General features: G+C 62.1%; 5 protein-coding genes across 5 annotated transcripts; all 5 read left to right on the forward strand.

Moving 5' to 3' along the window:
• Positions 1-1,613: 1,613 nt before the first annotated feature.
• LMXM_28_2640 (molybdenum cofactor biosynthesis protein,putative) lies at positions 1,614-3,899 on the forward strand (the record flags this gene model as incomplete). Its single annotated transcript, XM_003877060.1, has 1 exon — positions 1,614-3,899. The coding sequence occupies one exon, from the start codon at positions 1,614-1,616 to the stop codon at positions 3,897-3,899; it is 2,286 nt and encodes a 761-aa protein (XP_003877109.1).
• A 1,090-nt stretch (positions 3,900-4,989) lies between these two features.
• Positions 4,990-6,642, forward strand: LMXM_28_2650 (putative membrane-bound acid phosphatase; the record flags this gene model as incomplete). Its single annotated transcript, XM_003877061.1, has 1 exon — positions 4,990-6,642. One exon carries the CDS (start codon positions 4,990-4,992, stop codon positions 6,640-6,642), a length of 1,653 nt encoding a protein of 550 aa, XP_003877110.1.
• A 2,627-nt stretch (positions 6,643-9,269) lies between these two features.
• Positions 9,270-9,710, forward strand: LMXM_28_2660 (conserved hypothetical protein; the record flags this gene model as incomplete). Its single annotated transcript, XM_003877062.1, has 1 exon — positions 9,270-9,710. One exon carries the CDS (start codon positions 9,270-9,272, stop codon positions 9,708-9,710), a length of 441 nt encoding a protein of 146 aa, XP_003877111.1.
• Positions 9,711-11,050: 1,340 nt separating this feature from the next.
• LMXM_28_2670 (protein phosphatase 4 catalytic subunit,putative) lies at positions 11,051-11,974 on the forward strand (the record flags this gene model as incomplete). The annotated part of the gene is made up of 1 exon (XM_003877063.1): positions 11,051-11,974. One exon carries the CDS (start codon positions 11,051-11,053, stop codon positions 11,972-11,974), a length of 924 nt encoding a protein of 307 aa, XP_003877112.1.
• Positions 11,975-12,930: 956 nt separating this feature from the next.
• On the forward strand, positions 12,931-14,166 carry LMXM_28_2680 (cytochrome oxidase assembly protein-like protein; the record flags this gene model as incomplete). The annotated part of the gene is made up of 1 exon (XM_003877064.1): positions 12,931-14,166. The coding sequence occupies one exon, from the start codon at positions 12,931-12,933 to the stop codon at positions 14,164-14,166; it is 1,236 nt and encodes a 411-aa protein (XP_003877113.1).
• Between the last annotated feature and the right edge of the window lie 130 nt (positions 14,167-14,296).

A 14,296-nucleotide genomic window follows, 5' to 3' on the forward strand; every position in this document is an offset into this window, starting at 1 on the left:
GCTGTCGTGTCTTCGATGCGGAAGAAATACTACTTCACGGCTAAGTGTGGATGCACACATGCAAACATAGAGAGCCGAAGGGGAGGGGGCGTCAGTGCCCTTGTACGCGCAGTCTTCTGTAGCCCTGCCCGGCGTCTCTGCCGTCTCCCTTGTTCTCCGAAAGGGGTGGCGGGGAATGTCTGTGCGCATACTGCGGAGCGTTGCCCCATCGGTGCGTCTCCTCCGCCATTCACCACATGCATCTCCCGCCAAATCCATGAGCTCACACATGTATGCGCGTATGCGGGCAGCTCCCTTCCTGATTTCTTGGTTTCTCTCTCTCGTCGACAACCTCTCCTTGCCTTCACGCGTTGCCTTCTCCGTTTCTCCGCTCTTGATGTGTGTGCGTGTGCTGCGTGGAAGGGACGTCGCCTCGGTGACATCCTCCAGCGAATCGCAACGTGCGTGTCTGGCAGGTATCGTGAGGGCAAGAGCCCACCGAGAGCGGGAGAGTCAGTGCAGCGGCGAGTGCCTCGGATCGTGCGTGTGTGCTTGTATTCGTGGATTCACATACATCAGTCTCCGTCTCTACTCCGACGAGGACGAGCACCATCCCTCCCAACGCCACCGCCACCACTACGGCGCCACTCTTCTCTCCCTTTTCCTCCACAGCCGCACTCCAGCGTGCACCCCGCAGGCACGACGTACTCCCAACAGCCACTACCGCGTCCTACCGTGTCTGTCTGCCCTTCCCTCCACGGCAACCTTTGTTGCCTACGTGGCGGCATAACGGCAGAGCATAGAGGAGGAGCCAGAGAAGCTCCTACACGGCATACAGAACCTTCATAGACTCACAGGCACATCCTCACCCACACCACGCACACCCACGCACTTCCTTTGTCATCCACCACCACCACCACCACCACCACCATCACCACCACCACCATCACCACCACCACCACCACCATCACCACCACCACCACCATCACCACCACAACCCCCCCCCCCATCCACCCCTCGAGTGCTTCAAATTTTCCTTTCAGGGGAGGAAGGAGAGGGGGAGCGTTTCCCTATCGACGGCACCCACTGCTGCTGCTGCAGCCTGTCGCTGCCCTTCTCTCTCATCACCTCACGCGTCTTTCATTTTCTCTCATCTCTGCCCAGGGGTGGCATCAGCGTGGGCCACGAGCGCTAGCAGCAACATGCTTCATCGTTGCCTGCTGCAACTGGGCAAGACGAAGGGTTCAACAACGCGCCGACACGTGCTGCGGCGTCCGCTGCGCAGATCCGGCAGCAGCGGAAGCGGCGCTGCAGGTTCCGCTCGTCGCAGCAGCGCACAAGTCAAGGCTTCCGGGTTCTCTGGCTCATCATCCGCTGGCAGCGGCAAAGGCGGCGGTGGCGGGCGGGGCCCGCACAATGGCAGCAGTACCTCCACCGATGCTAAAGTAGCGGCTGCCACAGAAGCCGGCAAGGGCGGCGCTGCCTTGCCTCTGGCCACAGATGGTGGGTTCAGCGGCGCATCTGCGGACACCACTGCCTCATTCTCCGCCTCCGCTCGCCGCCCTCTCTATCGCCTCGCCACAGCCGTTGCCACCGTTGTCGTGCCTCCCACCACCAATGCCTACCTGCAAGGCATGAGGCACCTCTTGACTCCTGCGACACCGCCACCGTCCCCCGCGTTGAGCGGGGGCGGGCCGGCGATGCCGTCTGTCTCCATCGTGGAGGAGTACTACACCAGCAAGAAGGGCCCCTTGTTCGCCACCGCTGTGGTAGCCGGCACCAACGCCGTTAAGCAGGTGAGCTCGCTCGTCCCCTTTTGCTATCCGACGCCGATCCAGCGTTGCTCTTTCACCTTCCGTCGTCGCCAGGTGCTCCAGCCGCCGCGACCAGCGCAGATGCCACATCGGGTGGTGCTGCGTCGCCGAACCTCGGAGCCGGGCCCGCAGCAGAGTCGGCCCGAGTACAGCGTCCTCTACTGCTTCTGCACCGTCGCCACGGAGAACAAAGGAGGGGTGGAGATGGAGGCGCTGACGGGGGCTATGATGGCCAGCGTCACCCTCTACGACATGCTGAAGGGCCTGCCAGGAGCACAGGAGGATGGCTTGAGCCTGGGGGAGGCCTTCGTACTTGCCAAGCGTGGCGGCCGCAATGACTTCACCAAGCTGCTGATGTCCGAGCCTGAGTGCCCGCTCGTGGAGAGCGGTCTGCGCTCTGGAGGATCGGGAATGCACGCCCCCCCGCCTATCAGCGGCGCTGTGAGTGGGGGTGGTGTACAACCACCTACAGGCACCACGCATGCATCGTCATCTGCCGAGACGCGTACCGGTACTTCGAGGGCAGCAACGCCGGAGGCCAACGGACATGCTTCGGCAGGTGCAGAGCAAGCGCGAACGGAGAGCCAAGAAGCGTCTGAAGAGGTGACTGAAGCGGAGGACGACCACTCAGCAGCAAAGCGTGTGATACGCCGTCCAGCGCCTGCGGCAGCGACCGCCCATGACGTCGTCGACGGCTCTGCTGCCCCTGGCGATGCTGACGCGTGGTGGCGCTCATCAAAGCATGAGAAGAGGTTGCAAGAGCTCTACCCGCGTCGCAAATACGGTGACAATGCACGCCTCGTTCCACCGGGCCCCACGTCCGTGACTCCGGTCAGCTCTGTAACGAGGGCACGCACGCGCACTAGCCCTTCGGGGTCCTCAGACAGCGGCGCTGAGGTGGCTGCGGCACCTGCTGCTGTCTTGGCTGCGCGGCCGAAGCTGGCGTCTAAGGCGAGTATGATCCGCGATGGACAAGCCTCCGCAGCAGGCAAGGGGCCAGCCGCAACGGCCGCGCTGCCCAAAGCCGCTCGCAGGCCTGAGCCTACAGGCAGCATCGATGAGGCAGATGAGGCTGACGAGGAGGACGACATGATAGAGCACCGCCGGCCACCGAATCGCTCCCGGCTGGCCAAGAAGTCTGCACGGGCAGCTGTTTCCGCAGTCGAGGTCGACGATGAGGATGATGGTAAGTCGGCAGCCGCAGCTGAAGCGGAGGAGGAGGAGGAGGCTGAGGAGGAGGCGGTGACGACGACAGCCACTGCAGTCTATGAGGCCGACGAAGAGGAAGGGGCGGCGATGACGGCAGCCGCCAAAAAGCGCAGGCGCGGCACGGCGGTCACCGCGGCGCCCAAGAGCCACGCCACCACTATCGCCGCCAAGTCGTCGTTCTCTGGAAAACGCACCCAGACAGGGCACAAGCGTTACCTTGCAGAGATGGAAGATGAGGCTGCAGTCGCTGAAGAGGACGAGGACACGGCAGAGGACGACGAAGGTGCGGACGAGGAGGCGCGCATGCCGGTCAAGGGCAGTGCAGCGGCAGCCGCACGCAAAGCGCATGCCCACGGCAGCGTGACAGGAAAGCGGGCTGGCAAGGCCGCCATCGAGGTTCCCTCGCGTAGCATTGGGGCCAGCGGCCGCAAGCAGCGCGCGGGACGCGTTACGCCGAGAAAAAGTCGAGCGTCCGCGGAGCCGGACGACTATCATGGCGCCGAGGACATGAGTGCCCCTGAGGAGAAAGAGAATGTCGAGGAGGGCGACACTGCCGCAGGGGAGGATGACGACGATGCCGTCTCTCTCGCTGTTGACAGGCGGCGTGGTAAAGCGGCGGTGAAGCAGATCCGCCCAGCCGCGCCGAAGAAGGGCGGGACCATGCGGCCTGTCCGGCACGACTCCTGGGATGTCGGCTTCAGTCGGCGGAGCCGCCACGTCGCTGGCGACGGCGATGGCGACGAAGAGCACGAAGACGCAGTGGAGGAGGAGGAGGCGGCGGCAGAGACTATCGATGAGGAAGGCGAAGGGGACGAGGCGGAGGACGTGCCACCACTACCGCCGCTGCGCAAGAAACTGAAGAAGCCGCTGAAGCGTGCAGCACCGAAGAGGCGGTAGGCGATCGGCATCGGCGAGAGGAAGGTGGGGAAGAGGGGGAGGAGCGCGCAGCCTGCTTCAGCAACTCACGCACGCAGGTGCGCGTGTCATGCCGCATGAGATGATGGCTCTCCCACTCGTTCAACGCACAGTGAGGTTTCCTTCACTCCCGCCGTGAGTGGCTCTGCGGCTCTGCGCCCTCCCTCCGTCATCCGACACGAGAACATGATAGCAAGACGCAACAAGGAGGCACGCCTTCATCCGTGCGAGCGATGGGGAAGCGCGAGAAACCCCGTTGCGGAGGATCTGTGCAACCCTCTTCCGACTTTCTATCCATCCATGTCGCTCCTGCTTCTCCCCCTTTTCATGTGTGTCTGCATGTGCCCTGTTCCAGGAGACGCGAGCGGGGTCGGCGCGCCGCCGCTGCCGCCCACTCTCTGCATCTCTGTCACTCCCTCTGCCTCTGTGTGTCGTGCGTCATTCCCTCTTGTGCTTCTGTTTTACTTGGTCTCCCTAGACGGTCCATGATGGCTGTCGAGCTACTTAGCTGAAAAGGGAAGCTGCTCAGTGTGCTTGCATGCGTCCCTGCCGGTACCCGTCCGTGTGGGTCTTCCTCCGCATTCGGCGAGCGTGAGCGCGGAATGCGAGGAGGAGGGGGGACAGTTGTCGGATGAGGCAGGAGCTGACTTTGTCGACTCGAGCGGGCTTCCGTGTGTGACTTGCACCGCTGTTTCACTGAGTGTGAAAGAGAGCAGCCGGCCCACAACGCTATTGCCCCCCCTACGTATGTTCTGGCTCACCTTCATGAGCGCTATGCGAAGGTTTTGACGCCGGCCACCCACGTGCCGCTGACCTGCTCCGTCGACTTCCCAGCATACGAAAGCAGGAGCCACCGCTGACTTCCTCCCCTCCCGTCTCCCTCTTGCCTTTTCCGCTGTGCTCCGCATCGACCTCTCCCCCCTCCCCTCCACACACACAACACGTGGGTGCGCGCAGATAAAGCCAACGCTCCCTGACCCTCTTCCCTTTTCTCAGCCCTCTGCCCCACTCGCCCCCTCCGACACCGACACCGCCCCGCCTTCTTCCTCCCGTTCCTTTCTTCGCCGCGCAAATGCCGAAGCCTGCTGTGGTGCACTCGCTTCTGCCGCACAGCATGCGCCGGGTGTACGTGCTGGTGGCCGTGGCAGCGCTGCTGGCTGCTGTGCACCTGCCGACCCCCTCACGCGGCAGCGTGGAGTGGGTACTACAGCAGGTGCAGGTGCTGCACCGCCACGGTTCGCGCTCGGCGGTACCAACCTACAACACAACGGCCATCTGCGGCTCGACGCCGTGCGGGTTCCTGAACCCGGAAGGCGAGATGATGATGCGGAACATGGGCAGCTTCCTGCGCACGCGCTACAACACAGACGAGACCGTGGTGGATGAGCCGTTCCTGCTGTCGTCGGACTACGATCTCAGCGTTGTGGAGTCGCGCTCCACGGATATGGAGCGCACGCTGCAGAGCGCTCACATGCTCCTTGCTGGGATGTTCCCGAACGAGAGCCGACTGCTCCCCGCCATCCACACTGTGCCAATGTCTCAGGACATGATGCTATACACCTTCTCGCAGCCGTGGGTTGCGCTGTATACGACGTACGCAGGCGCCGCTCAGTCGGCGCGCATGAACCCCACGATTGACCGCTACTTTCCCGACTGGACGGAGCTCAGGGATCTCGGTGCGGCGGTGTGGAGTGAGGGCTACTGCTCCAACTACACGACACGCCTGGGCTGTGCCATCATGGTGTACGATATCTCCAGCGCCAAGCTTGCTGTGGGCGAGTTGCCGGTCGGTGTTGCCGCCCGGTACGACGACCTGCGTGAGATTATCGCAGAGTGGTACCGCGGGATGTGGCACTACGACCCCAGCAACTCCTTCTCTGTGCAGCAGGGCGGGCGCGGGCAGCTGTTCCTGAAGCAGGTGGTGGAGAACATGGATGACTTTGTCGCTGGTCGCAACACATACAAGGTGATGCATTACAGCGGCCACGACATTTCTCTGGGGGCCGTGTGGGGCACACTGGGCGACAAAGGTGTGCACGCGATGCAGCCTCCCTACGCGCAGGCGTTTGTGCTTGAGCTTGTGAAGAATGCGAGGAGCGGCGAGTACGGGGTGCGCGTGCTTCGTGGGTGGCCTGGCCAGACCCCCGACACCGGGTTCACTTTCTCCTGGGACCCGACGTGGCAGCTGCAGTGCCAGCGCAGCAACGGGATGAACTATGCTGCGACGGACAACCTGTGCCCGCTGGAGGACTTCCGGCGCTATGTTTCGTGGACGGTGGGAACGGACCCACGCGGGATGTGTCTGCTGGATGAGGAGACGTCTGCTGTGCTGGGCTGCCCGGCGATTGAAGAGGAGCAGACCGTCTCTGTGGCGCTGCCCGAGTCATGCTTGCTGTACCGCTCGGCGTGCCCCGCGTATGCGTGCGCGCCCGGCTACGTTCTATCCGCGCCGGGGTCGCAGTGCAAGTGCACGTCTGCTTCGTGCCTGGACGTAGGCGGCCACGGGAGCGGTAACCTCGTGAACTTGACGGTGAAGATGTCCGGCGTGTCTGCAGGCGCTGTTGCCGGCATCTCGATCGGGATGTTCTGCGTAGGTGCAGCTTTTTCCGTTGCGGCGTCGCTGATCGTGCTGGCGCTGATGAACCGCGGCGGCGGCTTTGTGCACCGCTTGGGGCCCCACGACAAGTCCCTAGCGCATGTCGAGCCGCTTCGTCAGGACCTGTAGGTTCATCACGGCCCGCGCATGTGCAGCGGCACGGCCGCCGGCGGCCTGCGTGGCACTGCGTCGACGGCGGATGACCCCCCCTTCCTCCTCCTTGCCCCCTCCCCCCATCTTCCTATTCCTTCCCGCCTGTGAGCGTTTTCCCGACACAATGCGCCATTCTTTTCGTTGACTCACCTGTCCCGTGTGTGCGTGCCGGTGCGTGGGGTGACGATGATGGTGTGCAGGACTGGAGTGCGTGCGTGCACGTCGGTGCACACGCTGCGCACCGTCACCGCTACTATCCTGTTGCCTATCGTCACCCCGCTGCGGCCGCGGGCGCGCCGTATAATAACTCTGTGGCGGGTGCGCGTGAGGGCACGCAAGTGTGCACCCTTCCCTTTCGCTCCCCGGTCCCCTAATACTAAGCCCCCTCCCGTCTCTGTGAGGCCGTGTGCGGGTGTGTGCGTCGTGTGTTCTACATCGCGTGCGGGGGTGCCTGTTGGCAGGGTACGCAGGTCATCTACTGCCCTCTCTGCGCGGATGTGAGCAGGAACAGACAATGACACATAACGCACGCCTTGGCACACACGAGGGGTGTGAGTGACCTGTGGGAGACGGAGTAGCATCAGTAGCGCGGAAGCGTGGCACAGGGGGGGGACGCATTGCGCCCCTCTGTGCGCTGCTTCTCATGCTCTCGCTCTCTCGCTCACTCGCCGTTGCCCCCCTCTGCGCCGTATCAGCTGACGTATTTTTTCCCTGTCCTCCCCCCTCCCCTCCCCTCCCCTCCCTGGGCCGCTTGTCGGTGCTGTATCCCATCTCTCACGGCCCCCCGCGTGCGCTGTGGTCTTTTCGCCTATGTTTCTGATTCACAATGACTTTAGAGGACTCAGAGAGGGAAGCGGGAGGACGCGGCGCAGCTGCCGGCTCACCCCCCCCCCCCGCGCGCGACTGTCCCATGCCTTGTGGTCCAGAAATCGAATCCGTGCGGCAGGCGTGATTGCTGCCACAGGCGTTTGTGGTCTTCCCTTCCTCCCGTCACCGCGTCATGTCCGCCCGCCCCCCGTCTCCAATGTTTCCTCGCGCTTTCCCTTTAGCCCCAGCACTTGAGTCGAAGTCTCTCCGTGCGTTTCGGCTTCGTTCTTTCTTCGCCCTTTTTTTCTCATGTTCCCTGGCGCGCTGCATTTCCCTCCCCGAACGTTGTGTGGGGAGGGTGCGGATGGGGAGACGCGCTGCCGCTCCGTCGCATCCCGTGATAGATCGCCGGCCAGGCATGTGTGCGTGTGTGTGCTTTTCTCACTCTCTCTGTCTCTCTCTGTGTGCGTGTGTGTGCAGAACTTGTTCGCCGTATGGAGTCTGCAAGCGCCTCAGCGGTGCTAGAATCACCACGGGAGGGGCGGAGGGGGGGAGGGAGAGCGGTGCCTGCACGGAGGTATCCCGATATATAGAGCGCACACACGCACACACATCTCCCTATATCTCTCTCTATATATCTATATATATATATATTGGTGTGTGTGTCTCTTGTGCTCAAGCGTATATCTTGTGCAGAGAGTGCACGCACGTTGTTTCTGTTCGCTGTATGGCCTTGTCACGGGTTACTGCGTGTTGTTCCGTCGGCGCGATGTCTCGTGGACGTTTCTTCGCTGCGTGACGGGGCGGAAAGAAAACAAAATGCTTCTCCCCCTCCTCCTGTTGCGTGGCTGTGCGTGCATGCCCTGCGTCTCGCGCGGCTGAGGCCATCGCGACGCGCAAGCATGGGGGCCAATTGCACGGCTTGGCGGCCGTGGCAATGTGCGATGGAGGGCTGTGCTCAACTGATAACGTGCGGCTGCACTGTGAGGACATACGTTTGGTATCACGGTCAGTCAGCGGACTGCTGGCCACGTACGTGCAAGCCCACAATCAGCTCTGCCAGGAATAGATGGGCCACCTGCACATGTGCTGTATGGGTGTGCCTGCGTGACTTGCGGTTCGCTCACTGTGCGTTGCTTGTCACGTGGCGTGGCCGACTGCCCCTTCGTTGCTCTCCTTCTCCTCCATCTTACGCCCCCTTCCTGCGGGTGCCCCTCAGCTCTTGCCTTCTCCCGCCATCTGCGTCCTCCCATCTCGACAGTTCGCCTCCGACCTTGCCGCACACCTTTGCAAGTTCTGTTCGGGCATTCCTCCACTGCGGCAGAAGCGGTTCTCTTGCTCTCTTCCCTGCGACAGCGGTCACTTTCTTTTCAACGGTGCGTTGGCATCGTTGCCTCATCACACGGCCACACACACACACACACACACACACACACTCGTACACGGAACTTCATCAGTCGGGTCGGCTTTGCCCACCAGCGCTCATCATTCTGCGTCGTCTGTCGAACGACTCCCCTCCCCTCTCCTCCCCCTATATGCCAAGCCGCACATCTTGGCACGCGACCTCTCTATTCTCTTCTCACCGTGGGCTCACTACTCTGCCCGTGACGGTGTCAGGATACCTGCGATCAACCGTTTCCTTGGCTTCTCAGGCACGCGACAAGTGTGCGCTCGTGCGACGCCGCCGCGTAATCTTTGTGGGCGCGACTGCCTCTTCTTCTTTCTTCAGCGCGCCCAACGGCGTTGACGCTGTCGCCGCCGGTGCTCCGTATCAACGTCGGCAATTTCGCTTGGGCATGACCACGCCGAAGACGAACTGCGCTGGGCCGCAGGAGAAGGATGGGTCAAAGGACATGAGCGATGAGGAGTGGAGGCGTGTCCTCACAGCACAGCAGTACTATATTCTGCGCGAGAAGGGCACGGACCCTGTTGGTGGGAAGTATGACGACGTCTTCGACGAGGGGGAGTACGTGTGCGCCGGGTGCAAGACACCGCTTTACCTGTCTTCCATGAAATTCGCCTGCGGCTGTGGCTGGCCTGGGTTTTACGACTGCATCCCCAAACGGGTGCGCGAGCAGCCGGACAAGGACGGCCGCCGTGTCGAGATTGTCTGCAACGCGTGCAACAGCCACCTCGGTCACGTCTTCCGTAGGGAGGGCTTCCGCAACCCACCACCGAATGAGCGGCACTGCGTGAACAGCACCTCCATCATACTTCGGCCCACGCAGCAGTCCTAAGCCCGCCAAAGAGGTGTGGGCGAGTCGTTGCCCCCCCTCCCCCTCTATCGCGGGCCTGTCCACGTCGTCTGTCATCACACACACACAGACATACACGTTATATACAGGTGTGTGCGTGTGTGTGACGTGTGATGACAGACACCGGCGCACTCCCATAGCTCTTCCAACAATATATACGCGAACCCGCGATCTCTGCTTCTCTTGTTGCAGCGCTGACTTCTCTTTCCCTTCTCCGTTCTTGCTGCAGTGTCGGCGCCGTGTGTTGGGGGGGGGTCGTGTGGGTGTTGAACCCATGGCGCAGGAGAGGAGAGGGCAGCGGAGGCGATGGTGCAGGAGCGCAAGTGAACGGCGTAGCTTGGGAGGCGGCATCATGGCAGCCGCAAAACATGCATACGCCGCATGATGCAGCTCTTGATCCTTGTCCTCGCCTCCCCCTCCTCCGCCCTGGTTCTTGCCCTCGACTCCCCCACCCCCTTCCTCCGTCCTGTGTATGCGTGTGCACATCAGTGTTTCTGCGCACAACTGCTGTTTTACCTTTCCTATTTCTCTGTAGACGCTGCCCTTCTCTGCGCCTCACTATTCATCTGTCGGCATGGCTGTGTGCGACGGGCGGCGCAGCGTGACGCTACACAACACACGTAAACGCATACCATCATAACCCCCCCCCCCACACACACACGTGTACGCTCTCCCCTGCGTAACGCCATGCTCTCTACCGCCTGCTTAAGGGAGCTCCATCGAGCATGACGGCGCGCTGTCTACGCACACTGGTTTGTATAGTGCGCAGTACGGAGGCGACGCCCCCGCTCAACGTCTCTGCTCCCTCCGGCGTGTGAGGCGCTACTCGGTGGGTCAGCAAAAGGCGGTGGAAAGCGGGAGGGAAAAGACGCCCGATGCTTTTCACCCTCCCCCCAATCCCAGTCTCTGCCACCCCCTCTCCTGTCCTCGCTGCTCATCGCCATGTCTCCCTCCCTCCCTCCCTCACACGCACACACACGCGGGGACCCATCGCCGCATACTTGCCTTCGCTGCTGTTGCTTCTCCTTTTCTCGTGCGTGGTTGGCTATTGTGCACAGTGGTGCACGTGTGAGAGAGATACCCAGATAAGTAGAGACGACGACAGCACGTGCGTGTCTGCATGCAAGCCACCTGCGTCCCCACCTTCTCCTCCCTTGCTTCTATCAGTCGAACACACGCAGGCATCTCTCTATTCACATCAGCACACCTTGGGGTTCACAGGGTAAGAAGGCTGCCAGACGAATTGCACGTGCGGTACACCCCCTCACCCACGCCAGCGCCTACACCTCCTCCCTTCACCTGCCCTGTGTTGAAGGTGAACCATGTCGAGCGATTTGAATCAGCAACTAGAGGCGATGTACGAGGGGAAGCTGCTCACAGAGGAGCAGGTGGTGCAGCTGTGTAGTCGTTGCAAAGACCTCATGCTGGAGGAGGGCAACATAGAGACCATCTACGCCCCCGTCACGCTCTGCGGCGACATCCATGGTCAGTTCTACGACTTGTTGGAGCTCTTCAGCAAGGGCGGGCGAGTGCCGGAGACGTCGTATGTTTTCATGGGCGACTACGTCGACCGGGGCTACCACAGCGTGGAGACGCTTCTCCTGCTGCTGCTGCTGAAGGCGCGCTACCCCGATCGCATCACATTGTTGCGTGGTAATCACGAGTCGCGCCAGATTACGCAGGTGTATGGCTTCTACGACGAGTGCTACCGCAAGTACGGCTGCGCGAACGTGTGGCGGCTGTGCACGGAACTGTTCGACTACATGCCACTCGGTGCAGTAGTGGAGGAGGACATCTTCTGTGTGCACGGCGGCCTTAGTCCACAGATTGGCACACTCGATGAAGTGCGTGTGCTGGACCGCAAGCAGGAGGTACCACACGAGGGACCCATGAGCGACCTGCTTTGGTCGGACCCGGAGGACATAGAGGGGTGGAGCGTAAGCCAGCGCGGCGCCGGCTTTGTCTTTGGTGGCGATGTCGCCAAGAACTTCAATCACCGAAACGGTCTCAGCCTCATTGCACGGGCGCACCAGCTGGTGCTGGAGGGGTACAAGTCGATGTTTGATAGCAACTGCTGCACGGTGTGGTCAGCCCCAAACTACTGCTACCGGTGCGGTAACGTCGCCTCCATCCTCGAGGTGGGCGAGCACTCCAAGACGGATCGAAACGTCGTGTATTTCACCGCGGCCACCGCCGATATGCGCGGCCATCTCGCGAAGCAGCCCCCACCCGAGTACTTTCTGTGATTGGGCACGGAAGACGATGGGGTGTTAATCAAGGTGATTGAGAGGCCGCTGACGTCGGGCGAACGCGCTGGCGCGCGTGTCTGTGTAATGTGTGTGGTAACTAGTCCCCGTTTGCTCACCACTTGGCGGTGGCGATGCGAGCCTCCGCGATGCTGTCGCATGCCCTCTCTTCGCCTTGCGTGCGTCCGGTTCTCTCTCCTTCCCTGTTGCTGATCCACGTTCTCCCCCTCCCTCCCTCCCTCCCTCCGTCCGTTCCACCGCTGCGCCAGCGGCTGCTGCGGCGCGTCCTGTGAATATGCGCATACTATGACCTTGTAGAGCGTACTTGTCGGCGTCGGGATCGCTCGGCTCTCCAACTGGGAGCGATACACGCTCGCACAAGGAAAGCGAAGGCCCATGCTTCACGGATGAGGCCGTCTCAGCCGTGCTTACGCATGCGTGTGCGTGCGTGTTCGAGTGCACACGCGCTCCCCTTCTCTCCTGCCCAAATTTTGGCGGTAGATTGCTGCACCTGTGAACGGGTGCTGCAGGACTGTATCCGTACACCTCTCTGAAGCACCGCTTTCTCTCTGTTCTCGCGCTGTACTCGTCGTCGCACACACACCGCCCTCTCGCTCCCCCATGCGCGTGTGACGCCGGAGCACATAGCTGCTCTGGCACGCACACCCACGGATAAAGCAGTGGCACCCGTGATCCCACTTCACAGGGGCGTTTTTTTCCCTCTTCCCTCCTCACAGACCTACGGAGACCCACCGTCTCTCCCCCGCCCTTCTCAGGCACCAGCACGAGCGCACCTTGCTCTTCACACACACTCGACCTCCTCGCCTCTCTCTGTGTTCTCCCTCTCACACACCTTCGCCATTCCTTACGCGCACTGCCGCAGCACCAACAATACCGCCGACACCCCTCCACTTTTTCCGGGGCTTCGAATTTCTCTATAGGGAGGGCCTGCCAACATGCAACGCTTTACTGCCCGCTACGCCGTCAGCGCCTCGGCTCGTCGGTTGCCATCGCGCTTCGGTATGTACTGGACACAGCGGTGCCCCTCGCGCTTCGCGGCAACCAAGTTCCATCTCTCCGCCGCGAGCGAGACGGCCGCGGCCGCTAAGCCCTGGGTAGCACCACCGCATAACCGGTCCGTTGCCCACTGGCTGTACATCAGCGCCGCATGCGTTGGTGGCGTTGTCTGGTTTGGCGGCGTGACACGCCTGACGGAGAGTGGGCTGTCCTTGGTGGAGTGGAAGCCGATTAGCGGCGTGCGCCCGCCGCTGACGGACGAGGAGTGGGACAGGGAGTTCCACCACTACCAAGAGTTCCCCGAGTTCAAGCAGAAGCCGAACATGACGCTGACGGAGTTTCAGTTCATTTTCTTCTGGGAGTGGGCACATCGCGTGCTCGCGCGCAGCCTCGGCCTCGTCTTTGGTGGCCCGCTGCTGTACTACGCCGGCCGCGGCTACTTCAAGGGCAACGGCAAGTTCCTGGCTGGTCTCGTCGGCATCCTGGGCCTGGGTGCTGCCCAGGGGTTCATGGGGTGGTACATGGTCACAAGCGGGCTGGACAACAAGCTGCTGGAGGAGCGCAGGAAGGCGACCGTGTCCGCCTACCGGCTCGCCGCCCACCTAGTTCTCGCCTTCACCATCTATTCCTTCATGCTGCGCATGGGCTACGGGCTGAAGCTACCGGTCATGGCACCCTTCCCTCGCATGGCCAAGGTGCAGCTGTGGTTGCGGCTGTCCTTTGCCATGATGTTTGTGACGGCCATCTCAGGCGCCTTTGTGGCTGGACTCGATGCGGGGCTCCTGTACAACGATGGCTTTCCGTGGATGGCTGGCGGCGTCTTCCCACCGGCTGACCATCTCTTTGCCCTGGAGCCGACGTGGCGCAACTTCTTTGAGAACCCGTCGATGGTGCAGGCGACCCACCGCGTCATGGCCGGCGTGACCCTTCTGACGATCACGGGACTGAACGTGGCCGCGTCGCGGCGGCGCGGCTTCATTCCGCCGCCTGTCTTCCGCAGCCTCATGTTCGTGAACACGGCTCTGCTGTTCCAGGTCAGCCTTGGCATGTGGACGGTGATGTCGACGGTGTACGTCCCCGTCGCCGTGTCTCACCAGATGGGTGCGCTGATACTTCTCACCACTCTGGTTCGCATGTGCGCAGTGGTGGGCAGTCGTGGCGTCGTGCTCGCCTAGACAACCGTGTGTGCGTGTGCGTGCGTCTGGGTGCGGAGCTACTCCAGGGGTTGGGTGGGTGGGGGCGACAAGGATGTGTGCCCCCACCACTCTCGAGCGTAGACGAGGGTGGGTGAGTGGGGAAGCGCCG

This window comes from Leishmania mexicana, chromosome 28 (assembly GCF_000234665.1).
Source record: "Leishmania mexicana MHOM/GT/2001/U1103 complete genome, chromosome 28".
NCBI classification, from domain to species: domain Eukaryota; phylum Euglenozoa; class Kinetoplastea; order Trypanosomatida; family Trypanosomatidae; genus Leishmania; species Leishmania mexicana.